General features: G+C 38.1%; 1 protein-coding gene across 12 annotated transcripts in view; it reads left to right on the plus strand.

Annotated features, from left to right (window-relative positions):
* Positions 1 to 23,112, plus strand: part of APC (APC regulator of Wnt signaling pathway) — a 183,419-nt gene that overhangs the window by 149,941 nt on the left and 10,366 nt on the right. For 4 of the 12 annotated variants that reach the window (XM_075541390.1, XM_075541385.1, XM_075541382.1 and 1 more), the window contains 8 exons: positions 2,053 to 2,151; positions 5,566 to 5,944; positions 7,667 to 7,762; positions 9,098 to 9,151; positions 12,498 to 12,637; positions 13,228 to 13,305; positions 13,554 to 13,670; positions 20,889 to 21,103. In XM_075541390.1, coding sequence (XP_075397505.1) covers positions 2,053 to 2,151; positions 5,566 to 5,944; positions 7,667 to 7,762; positions 9,098 to 9,151; positions 12,498 to 12,637; positions 13,228 to 13,305; positions 13,554 to 13,670; positions 20,889 to 21,103 — 1,178 coding nt within the window. The remainder of the gene's footprint in view (positions 1 to 2,052; positions 2,152 to 5,565; positions 5,945 to 7,666; positions 7,763 to 9,097; positions 9,152 to 12,497; positions 12,638 to 13,227; positions 13,306 to 13,553; positions 13,671 to 20,888; positions 21,104 to 23,112) is intronic. The other 8 variants (XM_075541392.1, XM_075541391.1, XM_075541386.1 and 5 more) reach the window with 3 other exon arrangements.

Here is a 23,112-nt window from a genome sequence, read left to right on the forward strand (position 1 = left end):
AAGCGGGCACATAAGCAAATGTGGTGAAGAAAGTTGATAGTGCCAGGCTACCAAGAGATACAGTCTGAGGTCTTAAAGGCATAAAGATAAACAAGCATCCATCTAGTTTAGAAGTAATGAAGCACACCAGCCTGTGTGTTTATGAGGTGTCAAAGGGATCAGATATCAGGCATCAAAGAACAAAAAAATCATATCATTGTGAATGAGGTGGAGTGTAGATTGGGGATTCAAAGTCCAACTGTAAGCAACTGGACATCCCCTTACAGAAGAGTCACGGGAAAGAGGCAAGCCAGTCAGGGTGCAGTGTCGCAATGATGAAACATACAACTTTCCTCTATTTCTTAAATGCTTCCTTCTCACCCACCCCCAACCTTCCCTCCACCCTCCCAGTATTGCCACTCACACCACTGGTCCTGAGGGATCCATCTGTCCAGTGGTGTGAGTGGCAATACTGGGAGGGTGGAGGAAAGGTTGGATAGAAAGGGGGAACCAATTACAAGGATCTACATATAACCCCCTCCCTGGGGGGACGGACAACAGAAAAGTGGGTGAAGGAAGACATCGGACAGCGTAAGACATGACTAAATAATAATTTATTAATTATCAAGGCTTCATGGGGTGGGGGAAATGAGCTGATACCAAGGGCTGAAATAGAAAGCAAATGTTTTAAGTATGATGGCAACCAGTGTACAAATGTGCTTGACACAATTCATGTTTGTATGGATTGTGATAAGAGTTGTACAAGCCCCCAATAAAATGTGTTTTTTTAATTATGGTATTAGTGAAGTACTGTGGACTGCCAGATAGAAGCCCTGGTGGCATAGTAAATTATACATTGCATATTTGACTAGTAACCACAAGATTAGCAGTTCAAAGACATCATCTGTTCCTCCAGAGAAAGATGAGGCTTTCTACTCCTATAAAGAGTTATAGTCTCAGAAACCCACGGGGGCAGTTCTACCCTGTCTTGTAGGATCACACTGAGTTAAAATTGATTCAATGACAATGAGTTGGTGGTTTGGGTTTTGGTGGACTGCCTGAAAAACAAACATATATATACATACACTCATGTATAAGCTGAGTTTTTCAACACAATTTTTATGCAGTTTTTATGGTAAAATTAGGTGCCTCAGCTGATATTCAAGTTGGCTTATATACGAGTATATACGGTAATCTTTTGAAGGAGTATACTCAGAATGCTCCTGAGAAGTGAGGATGGTAAGACTTCATCTCCATTAATTTGGACATGTTATTAGAAAACACTAATATCAAAAAAAAGAAAGAAAACACTAATATCTGGGAAAATGTAATCATGTGTGGTAAAATAGAAGACCCTCAATGAGATGACTGACAGTGGTTACAACATTGGGCTCAGACATAACAATTGAGAGGTTAGCACACATCAGTCGAATCAACTCAGTGGCACCTAACAACCAGAAGCAGATAATTGCTTCCAGTTTTCCTTATGTATTTATAGGTTCATCTTAAGGGTACTTAGCATATCACAATATAATTTTCCCCCGTGTCTTTCTCCAGTAGAAATTTCTTTCAAGTAGCCGTCTTTCTATTTTGCAGACTTGGGCTTTGCCAAAATCACTCTTATTTTCTGGGGTCTTAGGACATTTCAAAATGTGGGCATTCTCTCGTTGCTCTTCATTGTTCAATTTGTATTCAATACAATGTGGATTCATAACATTGGCTCTGAGAAAACTACTTGTTGGATTTCTTCACTGTTAGGTTATTTCACACTCCAAGGTAATGGTGTTTTGCAAGAAATGTCCTTTTCTCAAAAATCTTCTCTAAGTTTTCAGGTTAAAGAATCATATTAAACTGATTGTGGTGATGATTGCCCAACTCTTGTTGATGTTACTGAACTATTGAATTGTATGGTATGTGAATTAATGCTAATAAAACTGAATGAATAAATAATCATTTGAACTGTTAATAATGTTTATGATCCTAATGGTATGTAAGTGTTTATTCAAAAGACAGCTTGTTTGGAATAACTTAACATAAAGGTGTGTATAGGTGATCTATTTGTTTCATTTCTAGGGTTCAGCTACACGGATGGACCATGAAACAGCCAGTGTGCTGAGTTCTAGCAGCACACACTCTGCTCCTCGAAGGCTGACAAGTCATCTGGGAACCAAGGTAACAGAAGATTACAAACCTAGATGGTTAATATTATACTTTACTCCAACATTGTTCCTACTCATTTCTAATGCAACTAGAAGAGAATTCTGATATCACCACTATCTGCTAGAGAAATTACAGCTTTGTACATATATATATAATTTTATAATATATCTAAAAATTAAGAGGTAAATTGCCAAATTAACTAATTTTTTATCCTTTTCTAGTCTTGATTATCTATTTCTCTACAAGTGTGTTAGCAAAAACAAAAAAACCCTCAAAACTCACTGCCATTGAGTAGGTTCCACCTCATAGTGACCCCGTGGGGCAGAATAGAACTAACTACCTTGTGAGTTTTTAAGACTGTGACTCTTTACAGGACTAGAAAGCCTGTCTTTCTCCAGAGAGACTAGTTTTTTGAACTGGAGAGCTTGAATATCACAGTCAGAGCATAACCACTACGCCAGCAGAGCTCTCTACGAGTGTCTTCAGCTCCAGCTAAAGTGGCTTACTCAGCCACGTACACTCCCCATGGTTCCTGCCCCTGTGCCTTGCTTTAGTGGCACACACCTCCCTTGTATACTTAACATCCTCCACTGCACAATGAGTGTTAGAATTCTTGTCAGCACTCAAAACTCTTCTCCAACGTCCTTTAATGTCCACAAACAATTCATCTACCCCTTTTAAATCACTAACAGTTAACATAAAATTTTCTTTTTGTGAATAGGGCTTTTTTTTTTTACAACATCTAGCCCAGAACCTACAATGAATGTTTAATGATTATTTGTTGGAATTATTGAAAGAAATTATTAACTGTTATCCCAAGTGAGCTTTCCTAGGGTATTCTAGCAATTAGCAGAACTTAATAATATGGAGGCCTGGTGCCATAGTCATCGCATATTGAGCAGTTCAAACCAACAGCTGCTCCACAGGAAAAAGCCCAAGTCTTTCTACCCTTGTAAAGATGTCCTCATGGAAACTCACAGGGACAGTTCTACCCTGTCCTATAGGGCCGATATGAGTCAGAATTGGTATGGTGGCAGTAAGTGATAAATAATATATTTGAAAGGAATACAATTTATTTTTGTTTTAAGCCTAGAAGCTTTAATATTATATGAAGAGGCATCAAAAAGCTTGTGAGAAAATTCTATTATCTGTTCATTGTATTTTCTGAAGACTTTTTGAAGTCCCCTCATATTTAAGATAAAATTCTAATGTATTTTCATTTAAATCTAGGTAATTGTTGTTTTCAGTGTACTCTACATAGTCTTTGTTTTATGAAATAGCCTAAGTGAAAGTAGTTCTAAAATAACTAGTGTTAATTTAAGAAATGTTTTAGAGTACTCAGTCACATGGTCAGTATGAAACTTGATCCTATCACTAATGCACAGTAACTTCTACAAGGGAACTTCTGCATGCTAGGCCCTGGGCTCGGACTTTTATGTACATTATCTCTGATCTTCTCAAAAATACTCGGAAGTATTCTTACCTTTTTTTCAATGAGAAAACCAAAAAGCAAGAAAGGTTCAGACAGTTATGATATAACTAAGCCAGAATTCAGCCCCAGATTTATCCAACATCAATCTGTCTGAACTATCAAGAATACTTGCTAGTAGTACAGTTGTATGAAAGTAGCATCTAGAATCCACTTGTGAAGTGATTGGAACCATGGTGGCACAGTGGCTAAGCTCTTGGCTGCTAACTAAAGATCAGCGGTAAGAACTCATCAGCCGTTCTACAGGACAAAGTTGGTGCAGTCTGCTTCTACCCCATTTACATGATTATAGTCTTGGAAAACCTATGGCACAGTTCTGTGCCCTCCTATAGAGTCACTGTGAGTTGGGATTGACCCAGTGGAAGCAGATTTGTTTTTTGGTTTGGTTTGAAGAGATTTATGCATGTACTGCCTTATCCATTGCTGCTATTGAATCTCCACAGAAAGAAGCTAATTATTTAGATCATTGGTTCTCAACCTTCCTAATTCTGGGACTCTTTATTACAGTTAGTTACTCATGTTGTGGTGATCCCCAACCATAAAATTATTTTTGTTGTAATTTTGCTACTGTAATGAGTCGGGCGACCCCCAAAGGGGTCACAACCCACAGGTTGAGAACCGCTGATTTAGATGATTCCTCTATTTTATAACAAATAAATTGAGGCCCAGAGAAATCAGATAATTTGCACAGAGCTAGTTTGTAAGTGATGGATGGACTTTGAATCCAGGGCTGGTGAAAGTCCCTTTTTCCACAGTGTTAAACTGCCATCCTCATACTGTCTTATCTGCAAGTATGTGTGCGTGAACACATTCAGAGCAGTTTCCCGACCTCAGCACTGTTGGCTGTTTTGGGTGTTGCAGAATGTTTAGCAGCATTCCTTCCCTTTACCAATTATATGCAAATAGCACCCCTTGCCTCTCAGTTGTGACAACCCCAAATGTCTCTAGATGTTATCAAATGTATTGTAGAGGTCAAAATCACCCCCAATAGAGAACCACTGATTTATAGAGATGATGAGTTCTTTATATAATAATCTATACTCAAGCCTTGAAAGGGGGTTTATCTTAATCCACAGTAGTTAGTTGCTGCTTCCTGTTTCTAATCTGCTAAGTAAATCCTCAAGTTGAATATGAATAGCATTAATAGCAATTTTTGTCAAACTCCCTATAGATCAGAGCATTTGTTTCTTTATGGTAGGACATTTTTACATATATGATTGTATATTATCTTAACAGCATTGTAATTATAATCTGATGAGAATTAGAGTGCTGAGAACTCATTAACTCTCACTCTTTGCCTTCAAGTGGACACTGACTCAGCAGCGCTGTAGGACAGAGTAGAACTACCCATGTGGCTCTGAAGCTGTCAATCTTCCTGAGAGCAGAATGTCTCATCTTTCTTCCAAGGAATGGCTGATGGTGTTAAAATGCTACCTTGCTGTTACCAGCCCAATGCATAATCCACTTCACCCACAAAAGCTCCTGCTGGGAACTCGTACTTAGTAAATAGAAATTGTTGCAGAAGTGGTTTCTGTTTATTATAATTACAGATTTTAAAAAGTAAAAAATTGTAAACTGTCTAAAGTACTTAGATTATGTATTTTCCTCACTGTGTAAAATCCATTTACATACTAGTCAGTTATTATAATCAACAATGATCACCAACAGACCCACGCAAACAGTATACCAGTATATATTGCCATATACCAGCACCTACGAACACTTTCCACTCTATATACTATCTGTATACTATTTACTCATAAAAACAAATGTCTATTATATGGATTTTGAAATAGCACTCATTACTTCATCTTGGAAAGGCGGGGGGTTGTTTTTTGTTTTAAGTTACAGTAGTAATTATCCCATTCATCACTTCATTGCTTGTGGCTTTTGGATATAAAGTCATAATTTTGTTTCTGAACTCATTTGGCCCACAGGTGGAAATGGTGTATTCATTGTTGTCAATGCTTGGTACTCATGATAAGGACGATATGTCACGAACTTTGCTAGCTATGTCTAGCTCCCAGGACAGCTGTATATCCATGCGACAGTCTGGATGTCTCCCTCTGCTCATCCAGCTTTTACATGGCAATGACAAAGACTCTGTGTTGTTGGGGAATTCCCGGGGCAGTAAAGAGGCTCGGGCCAGGGCCAGTGCAGCACTCCACAACATCATTCACTCGCAGCCTGATGACAAGAGAGGCAGGCGTGAAATCCGAGTCCTTCATCTTTTGGAACAGATACGCGCTTACTGTGAAACCTGTTGGGAGTGGCAAGAAGCCCATGAACAAGGCATGGACCAGGACAAAAATCCAAGTACGTTGTTTTTTACAGCATTACAACATAGTGAGTGTATTGCCACAATATCAAATCTTTAGAAAAGAAAACTTAGGTTAGTGTGTGGTCTTCATTAGTGGAGGTAGAAAATCTTATTGTCTAGCTTCACTGGAGTCAGTAAAATTTAGCCTTAAAGCTAAGGCTAAATTTCCCTAGAATAACTTAGTTATGGAAAATGTTGGATGCCAATTTAAGCAACCAAAAAGGAGCAAAAATACAGAGTGACGTCCAGAACCAGAGCATAACAAAACTAGAAATAATGTGAACAATTCTGTTACCTGCCCATAATAGCTGATACAGTGACCAGATTATAATTTTCCACACATATATCTTGCTCTTCTTAGTGGACACACAGCTATCTTATGTCTGGCATATTATTTGATACAACAGTTTTTTATCTAGATAGGGAGGAAAAGTCCTATAATGTCCATGTTAACAGTTGGTGAAGCTGCAGTTCAGAGAGGCTAAATGGTTTGTTCGTGGCTTCACAGCTATTTAATGGCGGGACCTAGATCAGAGGCCACATCTTTACTCTCAGCATGGTGCTCTTCCTACTGCGCCAGCCTGCACAGGGGATGGGCCCCACCTGCTGGGGATAATCAGTCACTCAGCTCTTTGCTCAGGGAAAACCCTTGCCCACCAGCCCCTCTCCCTCAGGAGCAGGGAACAGGAGAACTGAGATCCCTGGGAACATAACTTATTTCATTCCTATAGCGAAGAGCCCAGAGCAGTAAGTATTAAAGGTAAGAGCTTTGCCATGAAAATTGAACTTATAGACCCAGTATCTTCAACCTAGCAGTGAACTTAACATTTTCCCTTGAAATTTCATTGGGATTCCAGGGTCAAAGATAAGTAGAAACATACACATAGACGCAAGCTATTGATTTCAGGAACAGGAGAAGAGCGTGATGGTGCCAATATAATTTGCCAAATTATTGTTTAAGTTTAGGTGTAAGGGTGAATTTTCAGGAGCAGAGAGTAAAGAAGTCATAATCCTTGGTTATTGGAAAACTTAGGAACCTGTCCTAAGGATGAAGAGAACTAAGGCAGTCCTTTACTATGAGGACACTGCCCTTCTGGATTTTCTTAGTTATCCAAGTGATGTGTACCAACATTCTGTGATCTTTTGATACCTGTCTCAAACAGTAAACAAAAAAAAAATGCATGTTACTGCCAGAAAACAGACTTTTTAAAAAAGTTATTTTATTTCAAATAATGAGGTTTAAACATATGCACAATATTTTATGTGGAGTACATTTTATTGGACACTTCTTTAATTTTTTCTATTGACTATCTATGTAGTAAACTTTCTCAGCTAGGTACCATATTTGTACGTAGCCACGTGCTGTTAAGCCACGTAAGCTAATGGTGTGAAATAGGAAGTGGAGACAAAGTTTAACAGTCGTGTACCAAATGCTTTTTTTTCTTTCATTGACTCAACATCACTTTAAAAATGATTAGTTACTAAGTCATTTTCTAACAGACTAGGTCAAGGGCAGATGAATGATAAACATTTTTATAGAACCAAGAAAAAGCCCATTTTCTGGTCCATTTTTTCCTAATACTTATTCATTCATTCAACAACTATCTGTTGACCCCTAAACTGCTGTGCATTAGAGGCATATAAGTGACTTCTGTATGTTAACATCATTGTTTTTGAGGTAACAAGCCATTACTGTGTATGTCAATGTTCTTTTTCAGTGCCAGCTCCTGTTGAGCATCAAATTTGTCCTGCTGTGTGTGTCCTAATGAAGCTTTCGTTTGATGAAGAGCACAGGCATGCGATGAATGAGCTTGGTAAGATGGAAATGCTCCTGAATGCAAGCTGATTTTTAAATGATGGCATAAGTTCAGTCAGATAAATGATTTTTTTTTAATTATTGATGAACTGGGGCAGAAGTTCGTCAACTGGGGTATGAAGCCACTAACTTCTGTTACCAGCTGCTTTCTCCTTGAAACAAATGATAGATACAGTTTTCATAGAACCTTAGACACCGCTACCTTGTTATAACGTTAACTTGGATTTTCAAAGTGTTAGCCAAAGATTGGAAAAATTGTATCATCTGTCCCCACTGCCAAGGTAGGCTGTCTGTGACAGTTGGCAAAGAGAGTCATTTAATTTATTCTGAAATGTAGTTAAACTTAATGGTTTGCAGAACTTAGTAGCTTCTGAATAACACCAAGAGGAATTGCTATTAAGATTCTCTTATTGTTAAAATGTCATCATAGTTATTAGTGCTTTACTAGATGTTCATGATGAGCAGCATGATAACTTGGAAACTAGTTTATATAGAAAAATATGGTCAATTTAAATTAGAAACATTCCATTAATATTAAAAGGACTACTCTTAGGTACATATATATCACACACTAGAAACCTTATATAAACCTGCATTTCCGCACCTCATTTTTCATGTAACAGTTTTTCTTTGATTTCTAGGTTCATTTTGCACATGTGGTTTTATAAATGCATCATGCTGTGCCATCTCATGTGAACTGGATCTGTAGTCATGCCACAAGCAAGAAGCACACACTGAATTTCCTCTTGTGTGGCTGTGCCCTTGCTTTTTATACTGTTTGTGTGACATTACACTCCAGCCCCACTTTGTATTTCTACCACCTCATTGTTGTCATTCATCGTTTATCTTAAAGGTGATACAATCATGAGATTCATCTAAACACAGATAACTAAACAGCCAAAAATGAGTGTTGTCTCCTTCAGAGTCATCACGTTGGGAGGCTCTGTACTTGGTGCTTTCAGGCCTGCCCTCCATCCTTTACTTTCCACAGACCGAGCAACTGGCCCACCCAGTGACCTTTCCTCCCCAGCCTTCTGTGGAGCTGAGTATATAATCTGACGTGTTTTCCCTTCCTCAGCACTATCCCAGCGTTTCTAAAAAAATTTTAAGTTTTTTTGTGTTTGTGTGTGTTTTGTTTTTAATGCTAGTAATAAAATGGGAAGGGGATAAAAATTATGAATAAACAGGAAAATTAATCCAATTTTAAGACACTACATAAGTTTTTACATAATGTTCCTGTGTTCCAATGGAGTATAGACTAGGACTGACACAATAATCATCTGAATTTGAAAGTAAAACCTAGACTCAGTATTTGTTCCTCTTCCTTCTTCAGGTAGGAAGGCTACCCGGGGCATTTCATCACAGGAGCTAGGGCAGGGGCTTTCAGGTGAGGAGCAGGATGGGGCCTCTGGGGGTGTGATTGCCGGGGACATAGCCAAGGGGGATTAACTTCTCTTTCCTAGCCTCTGAACTTAACAAAGGGAGGATCAAGGTTTGCATATTGGGGGGAGGTGCAGTATTAGACAGTACAAGGTATCTGGCCTCTAGGGTTTAGGAGAAAAGAAATCCCAAGTGGGTGAAGGGAAATTCGTTAGACTATTCAGCTAAGACTGCCTTTTGTACATATATGAATATTATACAACCATCAGAATCTCTTAGGTTTTTACCTATTATTATTATTGTAAGTTTTAGACTATAATATGAATTAGATTTATTCATCCCCAACTCTGTCATGGAAACTGTGCTAGATAAAACAAATAAATAACTAAGACGTGATCCTGACTTTCAGAGAATTCATGATATATTCTATATTAGTCCTTCCTAAACTAGATCATAACAATCACCAGAGGCATATGTCAAACCTTATAAATTCTCAGGCCCAGCACCAGGCTTAGGAAAACAGGATCTCTAGGGGAAATGAGGAAGTTCTGTGAAATATCATCCTATAGAACTATTGATGTTGAGCCCCGAATAATTTATTTTAGATTGAGGCATTTCCAGCTAATAGTAATTATTTAAACAAAACAAAAATTATACTTTTAAAAATTAAGGTCTTCTATTATCTTTTTGATATGAATCTAAAGGATTCTGTTGAATGCCACTTTGGGCTATTGGTTCTCTTAGGTGTGAAGCGCCATATTAAATAATGCTTTGGTCCATCTAAATCGCTATTTTCCAACATCAAGAAAAATATGAAAGGATATGCTCATCGTCTTTGGGTTATCTGGAAACATTCTAATTATTCTTATGACAACTTATTTTTTTATTCTATCAAATACAAATTTTATCATTTTGTGAATCCATTTATAGTTTTAGCTTATAGATTATATTCTTTGTCGTAAAATGCACTGAACTCTTCTTATTTGCCTGAAATCTTAAAAGGCTTCTTCTTTTATCAATAGCAGATAAAAAATGTTTGTGGACTGTTCTTTTTTTAATATTCTTTGCTATGTTCTTCATGATCTTATAGACATCTACCTTATTCTTCTTTAATTTTTGTTTTCAGGATCAAGTCCAAAATAGATAGTAGTCAACTCTCTAATCACTTAGTACCTTCTTGGAATCTGTTTAGATGCAGTTTTATTTAAGAAAGTATCCCAAATATAGCTGTTCCAGTTATGTGTAGGTTTTCTCCAGATACAATGCGTAGTATATCTGGTTTTAATATTGATACACGGTTTTTTAATACTTTACACTTTTGTAATTTCACCAGTACATTCGATAGAATCAGAGCATTTAAGTTTCCAGTGGCTCCAAGAGTCTTAGTTCTTGTACAGATTCTTCTCGTTCACCCAAATGTTAAATGATAGAATTTCTTAAAACTTGGCTCTAGGCACTCGTCTCTCTCTCCCTAGGCGGTATTTCTACTGCCAGGGCTTCAGTTATAGTGGTTTTCAAATTCTGTCCAGAATTGTAGACATGATCAATCTATTTTTACATCCTCAATTTCTGCAGTCACAAACAGATTGTCTTATCCCTCCCCCAAATCTATATCTTTTTTTTTTCAAATCTATATCTTAAGAGTTTCTTTTCTCACTCAGAAAATGGTAATCCAGTCAACCCAGGTGCTCAAGCCAGACTTCTAACTTTCTGCCCATTCTCCAGTAACAGTACTTCAGATCTGCTTCTTAAAATATCTCTCAAATCACTGTCCTTTTCATTTTCAGTCTAAGCCACCAGGAAATCCTTCCTTCTCTTTTGCAGTGCTTTATCACACTTGGTTCTCCATTTCCAAACATACTCCGGTCTGCCCAAGGCAAACATGTTAATCTATTTAGAATCAAATCTAATGACTTCTTCCCCCGCCTAAACTCCTTAATTTGGCGCGTAAGTTCTTGCATGATCTGTCTATCTATCCCATACCCATTTCTGTAGCCCCATCTTGAGGTGCTCTTCTTGTTGTTATACAAAGACTTTGTATTCTGGGGCACCTTGAGAGTGCTGTTTCTTCTACCTATAATGCTTGTGTCATTTCTGCCCTACCCCCTTTAAATACGTATCTTGTGAGTCTTAAACATTATTTCTTCCACCTTTATCCTGATCCCTCACACTGATGTAAAGTCCTCTGTTATCATGCCTTGTGCTTCTCCTCAATCCATCGCACTAGTTTTCCTGTAATCTATAAGTCCCATAAAGACTGTAACAATATTTAATTCCCTGGATAGGTGGGTTGAGGAATATCTTTCCAAAGGGATTTTCTTGACCTTATTTTCACTTCTGCATTCCAACTCTGTCATTTCTGCCAGTCTTATATATATATATATTTTTTTTTTTCTCTTGGCCTGGGATTCTTGCCTCAAAATTGCACTCTGTCTCATTCACAAACTTGCTGAATCCTCTGACACTTCCAGATCATTTATAAAAGTATTCAGTGTACTGGCTCTCTTAGATTAGTGTTTAGACTTCTAGTGTCTGAAATTTCCTGTTTATTTATATTCATTTTTTTCTGTCTAAGCCGCTTCTCTGTGATAAAACATATCCCCCATTTCCATGATGATTTTCCATGATGATTCAATATTTTGAATAGTCTCCATATGCATTTGATTTCTTTTTGTTGACTCTGTCATCATTTGCTTTTCCTTAATTTTCCCCCTATGTCTTTTCCTTTTCCTTTATTTTCCCGCTTACCATTTTAGTGTTGACCACAAGGGTACGAAAAAATACTAAATCCTATAGTACAATTGGAATTTCATATTAGTATCAAAAATAAGTAAGAAACATTTTTAAATCTAAAATAAAACATAGTAATAAATTTAATAGATTATTTAAAAACTGCTTTGTGCACAGTTTCATTTAAAAGTTTCAGTATTCCTAAAGGTAATTTGTTGGCAGATAAAAATTATTAAAATATTAAGACCGCATTGTGTGACAGTGAATATTGTAAAGTCCTAATAATTGAGTTATTTTCTGCTTATTTTCAGGAAGACCTAGTGTTTTACCTTAGAAAAATAGCCTTCTCCATTGTTGGCAAGTTACAGTTGATGAAGGCTGGAGGGTGGAGAAACTGGCAGAACATGGAATAGTTGTCAGTGGTATTTAATAAATGTTATACAAAAGTCATTTATAATTATGTTGCTTTTAATTCTAAAGGGAAATTCAAATAATATAGTCTCGTTCTCTTGAGGGGTTGTTTTTTCCTGTTTTTTCTTGACGCTCCCATCTTGGCACCAGTTTGTCTTATTTTAGATGATTGCTTTGTTGTTTTGTTTTCCCTCTTGCCCTTGTTAAATTAGGGGGACTGCAGGCCATTGCAGAATTATTGCAGGTGGACTGTGAAATGTATGGGCTTACTAATGACCACTACAGTATTACATTAAGACGATATGCCGGAATGGCTTTAACAAACTTAACTTTTGGAGATGTAGCCAACAAGGTATGTTTTTATATGTCCATTTCTTAAAATATCTGGGGTCTGAGTCAGTTTACTTTCCTACAAACAACATTTCACTGATTTCCTCTCTGTCACTTTCTTGGTTAAGTACTGACCAATAAAAGCCCTGTACTTCACATCCCTCTGCATAGCCTATACCCATTCAGTTGCCCTGTGTTTTAAACAAAAGCCAAAGCACATCAATGGATGGAACGTAATAGTGAAGCTGTCTCTAATTACATAATTGTTTTTAAAACACTGTTATTACAAAGGAGAGCAAAATTGGAAAATCCTACTGACCAAGACATGTGCTATGCACACACTGATTTTATCCATATAAGAGGTGTCACTTTAAATCTCTTTGCATGTAATTCCTTTTTTTAAATTCACTTTATTTTCTAGTTTGGCACGGGAAGAACAATAGCAAAAGATAGCATGTTATTTGTCTTTGATCACAAGGATTTGTGTCTATCTACCTTTGTGTGCAAAATATTAATTATGATTAATTGAAACATAAGAGCTTGAAATGATAATACTGTACAGCCTCAGGTTGCCTCCAAGAGCCCTCTGCTCTGCATTCTGTTTCTTCACAGGCTACTTTGTGTTCCATGAAGGGCTGCATGAGAGCACTCGTGGCACAGCTGAAATCTGAAAGTGAAGATCTGCAGCAGGTAAAAATTACAATGTCCTTTTTTTCCTAGCTATTAGTAGGTTAGCATTCTGATTTAGATTAACTTAAACTATGACTCATTGCATTTCATGTTGGAAAATGATGTTATATTGTAGGAAACCCCTTGTGGTATAGCACATAAACGTTGGAAACACATTTATTTATTACTACTCTAAAACATCATTAAATACCACAAAAGCAACTAATATGATTCATTTTATGTGTAATTCTAAAATTGGTTATTTGCAGGTTATTGCAAGTGTTTTGAGAAATTTGTCTTGGAGAGCAGATGTAAACAGTAAAAAGACATTGCGTGAAGTTGGAAGTGTAAAAGCATTGATGGAATGTGCTTTGGAAGTTAAAAAGGTACCTTTAAATACATTTAGTACAGTGATATGGATATTACTTTGTCTACATTTTTGCTGCCCTCTCCCACCAAGATTGGTAGATTCTTGAACATTAAGGTATAAAGAATTGTACGGGGTGACTTAATCTAAATCAAACTTTATCACTCTCGAAATACTATTAGCATTTTTAAAAATAATTCTGTGTGGCTTGTTTAGCAACTTCCTTGGCCTCTACCCATAAGCTGCTCTCCCAAATGGTAACAATACAAAATAACTCCAAGTAATGTCAAACAGTCCTCAAGGGGAAGAGAGACAAAGGATCACCCTTGAGTACCCCAAATGTATTACCTCTACACTGTACATTTCTGTTCCCCAAAGTCTGCAAATGTTGACGGCTAGCTTGTTGAGAGTCGTCATACCCCAAGTCCCTCAAATAATAATTCGTATAGAGAAAAAAAATCTCCAGGTGGGATATCTATTTTAGATACGAAGCTAATTTTTAAATAAATAAATAAACTTGTATTCTAAAAGACCCAAGAAATCTGCTAAATTAGTCTGACCTTCTTTTCCCTCAACAGTCCTCCTGAGCCCACAGACCTGTGTTCTTTTGTCAAAACTTCAAAGACAGTGAGGGGTTTGGGTTTTGTTTATCAGTTCATTTTTGTGGGGTTTTTTTAAATAAGTATAAATAAGTACGTTATTTTAAAAGTGGAAAATCAACTGAAAATTATTCAAAATAAGAAATGTATTCAACTAGTTTTAATAATTACTCTAGACCACTGCTGAATGGGCAAAAGGTCTGTATTGACATTTCAATGAAAAATATGTGTAAGTGGTCAATAAACACATTAAAAACTATTAAGCATTATGAGTCATCAGATAAATTCTAATTAAAAATAATCATGTACCATTAAAGATAACGGTTAAATTCTTAACTACTGACCAAGCGTTGGCAAGGATGTGGAACAATTGGAACTCTTGTCGTTTGGGGTCAATGGGAAATTTCTGTAGAAAGTATAGTTCCCGTATTACTGCCTCTCCCCACACCACTCCAGGCACATCATGTATTATTCACATTTTGCTTTTGATAAGTATTTGTTAAAACTGATTAGCCAATATTGCTTAGTTGAACTTTATTATTGATTAAAGCCCATAGTTAATTACATTAGGATTCACTCTTCATGTAGTAAAGCCATATGGGTCCTGATAAATGCAGGTTATGTATCCACCATTAAAATTCCACTGCCCTAAAAACACTTTGTCTTCCATCTACCCATCCTCCTCCTCTTTCTTTGGATCTTGCAATCACTGGTCATTTCACTGTCTAGTTTTTCATTTGAAAGAGTAGTATTTCAAAGATCATTTCTTTTAAAAAAATCATTTTGTTGGGAGCCTGTACAACTCTTATCACAATCCACACATAGGTCCATTGTGTCAAGCACATATGTACATTTGTTGCCACCATCATTTTCAAAACATTTTCTACCCAAGCCCCTGGTATCGGTTCCACATTTTTTGCCCTCTCTCCCCTACATACCCCCAATAATTTACAAATTATTGTTATTTTTTCATGTCTTACACTGACTGATGTCTCCCGCCACCCACCTTTCTGCTGTCCATCCCCCTGGGAGGGGGCCATACGCAGATCATTGTGATTGGTTCCCCCTTTCTTCCCCTACCTTCCCCTTCCCATCCTGGTATTGCTACTCTCAATATTGGTCCTGAGGGGATTATCTGTCCTGGGTTCCCTGTGTTTCTAGCTGGATTTGTGAGGTAGAATTGGGGTCATGATAGTGGGTGGGGAAGAAAGAACTAGAGGAAAGTTATATGTTCAATGGTGCTATACTGCACCCTGACTGCCTTGTCTCTTCTTTGTGCCCCTTCTGTAAGGGGATGTCCAACTGTCTACAGATAGGCTTTGGGTCTCCACTCAGCATTCCCCTCATTCACAATGATAAGATTTTTGTTCTGGGTCTTTGATGCCTGATACCTGATCCTATTGACACCTCATGATCACACAGGCTGGTATGCTTCATCAATGTGGACTTTGTTGCTTCTCAGCTAAGTGGCCACTTGTTTATCTTCAAGCCTTTAAAATTGCTGTCTTTTGCAAATATCATTTCTTACTGAATTTGTAATTTTTTAATGCATATCCAATTCTGATGTGAACCTGCTTTTGTTTGGTAATATTAAAATGCATTTGGTTTTGTTTTTACATTATGTAGTCAGTATGAACATTCTTTCTCTTTTGCTTTCCCTTTTCATTGACTACTTCCTTCGCCAGTTCATGCCCTACTGATGATCAAGAGAATCAGAACTGTTTCTCATACGCCCCATGTCAGTTAACTTCATTCAGCTGGCTGCTCTTCTCCTCACTAGAGAACTTTTCCTTCACCTGTACTGTGTCCCAGGCTTTGTGTTTATTCAAAACTCTGTCTTTTACTTGTGTTCTTCATCTTTACTGGGTTTTCCTTTTTTTTTTTCCTCAAAACCATTTTGTTGAGAGTTAATACAGATATCATTCAATAGTTCAATCACATCAAGCAGTGTTGGCCTGTTACTACCAGTCAGTTTCGAAACTTTTTTTAGTTCATTTTGGTTACCATATACATGATAAAGCATATGCCACTAAAGTGTCTACATGTACAATTCTGTGACATACATTGCATTTTTCAAGTTGTCCCCCTACTCTTTTTTTCTGTTTAAAAAAAATCATTTTATTGGGGGCTCATATCACAGTCAGTGCATCCATCCAGTGTGTCAAGCACGTTTGTACATCTGAGCCACAATCATCCTCAAAACATTATCTTTCTATTTGAGCCCTTGGTATCAGCTCATTTTTTCCCTCTTTCTCCCACCCTCCCTCCCTCACAAACCCTTCACAATATATAATTTTTTTTCATGTCTTATATTGACCCATGTCGCCTCACCTACTTTTCTGTTTTCCGGCCCTTGGGAGTGGGTTATATGTTGATCATTGTGATCGGTTACCCCTTTCTCCCCCTGCCTTCCCCTTCCCCTTCCCCTCCTGGTTTAGCTACTCTCATTATTGGGCCTGAGGAGTGTCCCTCTACTCTTGCTTATCCTTTTCCAAATAATTCCACCACCATTCTAAACATAAGCTTCTGTCCCTTCCTTACACCCTGGTAAAATTTTGTTTCTGTAAATATGCTTATTTCAGCACCGATAAAGAATACAGCTTTCCTCCATTTCCTAAATGTTTCCTCCCCGCCCACTACCACGATCCGAATTCTACCTTGCAAGTCTGGATAGAGCAGAGGTTGTACACTGGTGCAGATAGGAGCTGGAGGCACAGGGAATCCAGGGTGGACGATTCCTTCAGAACCAGGGGTGTGAGGGGCGATACTGGGAGAGTAAAGGGTGAGTGGGTTGGAAAGAGGGAACCGATTACAAGGATCTACATGTGACCTCCTCCCTGGGGGATGGACAACAGAAAAGGGGGTGAAGGGAGATGCCGGATAGGGCAAGATATGACAAAATAATAATTTGTAAATTATTAAGGGCTCATGAGGGAGGAGGGAGGGGAAAAAAGAGGACCTGATGCAAAGGGCTTAAGTGGAGAGCAAATGCTTTGGAAATGATGAGGGCAATAAATGTACAGGTGTGCTTTACACAATTGATGTATGTATGGATTGTGCTAAGAGTTGTATGAGTCCCTAATAAAATGTTAACAAATATATGCTTATTTCATGTAAATGAGTTCATGCAGTATTTGCCCTTTTGCAACTGTCGTAGTTCATCCAGCATTATGTCAAAGTTTATCTCTGTTGTGGCGTGCAGCGGGACTTCATTTCTCTTTAGGGTTGAGTAGCATTCCATTGTGTTCCTATGCCATATTTTGATTATTTCCAACTTTTTGGCTATTGTGACCAGTGCTGCAGTGAACATTGGTGTACATGTGTGTATGTTTCTAAGTCTCTTTGGTGTATACTAAGAAGTGGAATAGTGGGGTCCTATCCCAGCATTGACAGTGTAGTGGGTTATGAGTTGGGTTTAAAACTTTCAGCTGCTCCTCAAGAGAAAGATGAAGCTTTCTGCTGCTGTAAAGAATTAAAGCCTTGGAAACCCACCATAGCAGTTTTACTCTGATTTATGTGGTCGCTGTGAGTCAAAATCGACTTAAAGGCAGTGAGTTTTAAATTTTAGTATGCCAGTTCTGCATTCAACTTTTCAAGGAGTACCCAAACTATTATCCACTATGGCTGTTCCCATTTTACATTCCCACCAAAAGGATGAAGCTTCAATTTTCTTCACAACCTTTGCCATATCTGTTGTTTTCTATTTCATATTACCATGCTGGTGGGGATTCTCAGTGTGGTTTTGATGTGTATCTCCCTGGTGACTAGTGATGTAAACCCTGGTGGCATAGTGGTGACTCCTTGAGCTGCTTACTGTAAGATCAGCAGTTCAAAATCACTAGCTGCTCAGGAGACAGGCAGTGCTTTCTACTCCTGTAAAGAGGTACAATCTTAGAAACTCACAGGGGCAGTTCTGCCCTGTCCTGTAGAGTCTCTGAGTCTACCTTGACACGCTGGCAGCGAGTAAGTGACTAGTGCTATTTAGCATCTTCTCGTGTGCTTGTTGGTCATTTGGATACCCTTTTTGGTGAACTGGCTACTCAAGGCTTTTGCCTCCCTTTTTATTGCATTGTCTTTTTACATTTGTCTCATTTTATGATTCATTTTTATATTCCTACTGTCTAAGAAGCCCAATGTTTTAAAGATGAAGAACATATTCTCCATTGCTCCTTAACTGCTGCGGGGTTGCTTTTTCCTATTGCAGCAAAAGCCCTGAGCAAGTCATTTTCTCCACTTCTCTCGTCTTTCTGCCCTAACTTTCCCCTCCTTCACAAAATTTAGATTTACTGATTTGTGGTGGTGATTCTACTTTTTACCTATATTAGATACTTTTTGAACACTCATTTTATTAAAACTTCTCACTTTGCTTTTATTGCCTAAACCTTTACTCAGTCCTCTTGACTCTTATTTAGAAAATTTTCTTTGAAATACAATCTTTGTCTACTACCCCCAGTCTCACTGAGAGCAATTTCTATTTTTTCACCTCCCCCTCTCAACCTCTGGGCCAGTTGCTTTTGACGTCATACCCATCACATCTTGCTATTTTACTTTTATGTCAGGATATTTCAAATATGCCATCTTTACCTCAGTCACAGTATAATGTCAATTGAGCTCTTTCCCCCCTCACATCTTGATTATTAAAAACTCCCTTCTCGTCTTGGGGAGGGAGACGAGCCATTCAGAGTGCGATTGTAGCAACAATTAAAAATACAACTTTCCTCTAGTTCCTAAATGCTTCCTCTCCCCCCACCCACCCCCACTATCATGATCCAAATCCTACCTTGCAAGTCTGACTAGAACAGAGGATGTACCCTGGTACAGATGGGAATTGGAAACACAGGGAACCAGGGCGGATGATCCCCTCAGGACCAGTGGTGTGAGTGGTGATACTGGGAGGAAATAGGGAGGGTGGGTTTGAAAGGGGGAATCGATTTTAAGGATCTACATGTGACCTCCTCCCTGGGGAACATACAACAGAAAAGTGGGTGAAGAGAGACGTGAGACAGAGCAAGATATGACAAAACAATAATTTATAAATTCTCAAGGGTTCATGAGGGAGTGAGGGAGGAGTGGGGAAGGAGGGGAAAATGACCTGATGCCAGGGGCTTGGGTGGAGAGCAAATGTTTTGAGAACGATGAGGGCAACAAATGTAAAACGGTGCCTTACACAATTGATGTATGTATGGATTGTGATAGGAGTTGTATGAGCCCCTAATAAAATGATCTAAAAAAAAATTCCCTTCTCAATTATTTCTCTCATTGAATCATCACTAAAATAGTTTATGGCCTAATTTCTGGCTTGATTCCCTCCTTTAATTTCCCGATTAAAAGAATATAGGCATTAGCTATTTATTAGGGCTAGGCACAAAACGTTTACCATTGCCATTCCAGGCCTTCCTTCCCACTTTCCCCCTCGTGGATAATGAGCTTTTCTGTGTCTCTGTGCATCAGCGCTCCTACATCGGCGCCTTTCCTCAGTCTCTGTGCTCTGTCGGGGGTAACTCTTCCCGCTCCTCTGATTGTCCAGGTCGTGTACCTTCACAGAGCTGCTCTAGTCCATGAAAGACAATTTTTTAAATTAAATTCAAGCTGTAATAACCTTTCCATTTTAACACTTGGTTTCATCTCTGTATTTGTTTGTTTTTCTCCTGAATAAATTGTTGTCGCTTCTCAAGCAGATAACGGTGTGTTATGTTTATGTCGTCTGGGATACCCCTAATGATGGTAGGTATGAAAGATGTCTAATGACTATTTGTTTCTCGACGACTGACATTAGAGTCATGACAAGTTTTGACCAAAGACGGGTATCAGAGTCTTCTTTGGCAATTACAGTTTGCCAAGAAGATGTATATCAGGGACTTATGTTTATCTGTAGTCACTTTATTTCTTTGGTCGATTTGTTATTAAAATTTTCCAATGTACTTCATTTATTTGTTTTTGCTTTCTTAATTTTAATAAGGTATATTTCTTTTGCTTCATCCCCCATCTGTGTTTTTTATACAAACAAAATATGATGCATATTCTACAACTTGCTCTTTTCGTTTAACAGTATTTCTCAGTATTCTTTCCATAGTGGCATATAGAGGCTTTCTCTGTTTTATCTGCTCCTGAAAGAGCTCAGGTGGCACGTAGGTTAGGTACTGAGCTCCTAACAGCAAGGTCAGCCATTCAAACTCACTAGCCGCTCCTTGGAGAAAGACGAGGCTACCTGCTCCTGTCATGATTTACCATCGTCTCAGAAACCCAGAGGGTCATTCTCCTCCTCTGTGTGCAAGGCCTCTGACTCTGCGGTACTGGGTTTGGTTTAGGATCTTGAAAATGTTAACTTTTCATAATGCTTTTATAACCTCTTCATATTTTGGTGTAAGCATTTTTAAGATTTGTGTGTACCATCCTAGAATGAACCCTTGTAATGAAGTTCATAAATGTAATTAGTTTTATAGTAGTTTTACTTGTTTATTACTACTTAAATTACCCATTGGTATTTTATGGAGGCAAAATTTTTTAATGGAGAATTCCTAGTATTTTGTCAATGGGTGAAGAGCAGGAAAAGTAGTATCAGTTATATTCAATAGAAGTAAATAAGTTATGAAAGACAGCTCTAATTAGATGATTTGTGTGTGTTTGTTTCTTCTTAGGAATCAACCCTCAAAAGCGTATTGAGTGCCTTATGGAATTTGTCAGCACATTGCACTGAGAATAAAGCTGATATATGTGCTGTCGATGGTGCACTAGCATTTTTGGTTGGCACTCTCACTTACCGGAGCCAAACAAATACGTTAGCCATTATTGAAAGCGGAGGTGGAATACTACGCAATGTGTCCAGCTTGATAGCCACAAATGAGGACCACAGGTAACTACAGTTTTATATTTTTTTAAATAAATTATAGCAGAATTTACACCATAAAGAGGTAACTGTAAGCAGCGTTTTGTGTAATTATGCAAATTCTGAACTAAAATATACTTAGTATGGTGAAAAGATAGCAATTCCAAACTTAACTCAATCATGTATTTATTCTAATAAGTAAGAGTTCATAGGCACACAAAGTAATCAGAGAGTTGAAAGGCATTGCCCCTGTATGGAAGAAAACATAAGAGTCATACATACTAGCTAGGACGAAATCCTTCCAATTTGTCCTCATAGCACTTAGGCAGAAGCCACTCATCTCGTCTACTGGAGCTGTGACGGTGAAGAGCAGCTCAGCCCCAGGGCACATTTCAGAATGTGGGCTGTATAATGTCTTGGTGAAATATGGAGACTCCTCACAACATATGTGCTTTTAATTTGTTTAGTACTGTTCTCTCATTTTCAAAAAGACCACCAGGTGCTTTCAGTAAAGGATCCTTTAAGGAATGTAAGTGTCTTTTAAGTTTTTGGTGCACAAAACCACCTCATCACCAAAAAGTACTCTCCATTACACTTAATACATTTCTCAAATCTGCGATTCCATTCTTGAAAACATTTTTGCAAACTCATCTGTTTGGATGGCTGACAACACCTCCCTTGTTTTTTGTGTGGTTTCTTTTTCTTCACCTCTTCTAAGTCGTCAAATCACTATTCTTTCATGTCCCTCGCATTCCCTGAAACCAAAAGAAGTCTGAAGGTGCAAGGTCAGGTGAGTAAGGAGTATGAGGCAAGCTGTTTGTTTGTCAAAAACTGGCACACCTAAGATGGCTGTTTGAACAGGTGCATTATCGTGGTAACAAAAGCAGTCCCCCATATGCCACAAATCGGGCCTTTTTTTGTCGCACAGTTACACAGTCTTTTCAGAACCTCTAAATAAGAAGCTTGATTAACATTCTGACCTAGTGTAATGAACACCAAATGCACTACAAATTGACATTTTCGTCTGTTCAGGAATTTGACATATGTCCAGAAGGAGGTTTGTCATCTATGGACATGTGACCTTTTTTGAAACAAGAAAACCACTCGTACACTTGGAGTTTTTCCCATAGTACTGTTCTTATAAGCTATGTTCAACATCACAAAAGTTTTTGAGACATTTTTCCGGAGCAGGAAACAAAATTTCACAGCCTCACAACTGTTCTCTTAAATCAACCATCACAAAAAAACATGTTCGAGCCCCCAAGTAGATGACTTTAAAAAATAAAAACACAGGTTCGAGCAAAACTGCTTTTATGAAGAAATTCACTGTGACCAGAGAGAACCTTCCCAGGCAACGCCAGTGGGTGCACTAACTCAGAGCAAGTTGCTTGAGGCTCACATAGCAGAGCTTTACTTTTTTTCCACTTTGTGGAGGTTAACCCTCGTACAAAGAAGTCCCTTAACTCGGGAAGGACTCTGGCAATTACTTGGTTGCTAAGAGAAACCCCCATGCTAAAGCCTTTCATGCCACCTGACCAGCCCTGGGTGGAACTGTGGGTTAGACATTGGGCTACAATCACAAGCCTTTCAGTTTAAACGTACCAGCTGCTCTGAAGAAAAGAGATAAGGCTCTCTGCTCCCATAAAGATTGTTTACAGTCTCAGAACCCTATGTAGGATCATCGCGTCCAAATTAACTTGATACAGTAGAGTTGGTTGGTTGGTTATAGCTGAGTACAATATCATTAGACTTCAATTTGGCACGCATGAAGCAAATTCTAGGGTTCTCTCACGTTTCAGTGCGCTGGTGCTCAACCCTCTTACAGTTTTACCTTTAGATATTTTGAAAAATTTTAATTCATTTTGTATTTCAAAATAATTACTAGATACCCTATTTTCCAGAGAGCACTTAGAAGGGATAGCAGTAACACAGAATTCTGCCTGAAACATATTGCTTTAAACAGTTTATTGACCTAGGAGTTTTTGGTAAACTTATACCTATTAATACGTTTTAAGGTAGTAAAATGAAGCTTTCCC

Source organism: Tenrec ecaudatus, chromosome 2 (genome assembly GCF_050624435.1).
Source record: "Tenrec ecaudatus isolate mTenEca1 chromosome 2, mTenEca1.hap1, whole genome shotgun sequence".
Lineage (NCBI taxonomy): Eukaryota > Metazoa > Chordata > Mammalia > Afrosoricida > Tenrecidae > Tenrec > Tenrec ecaudatus.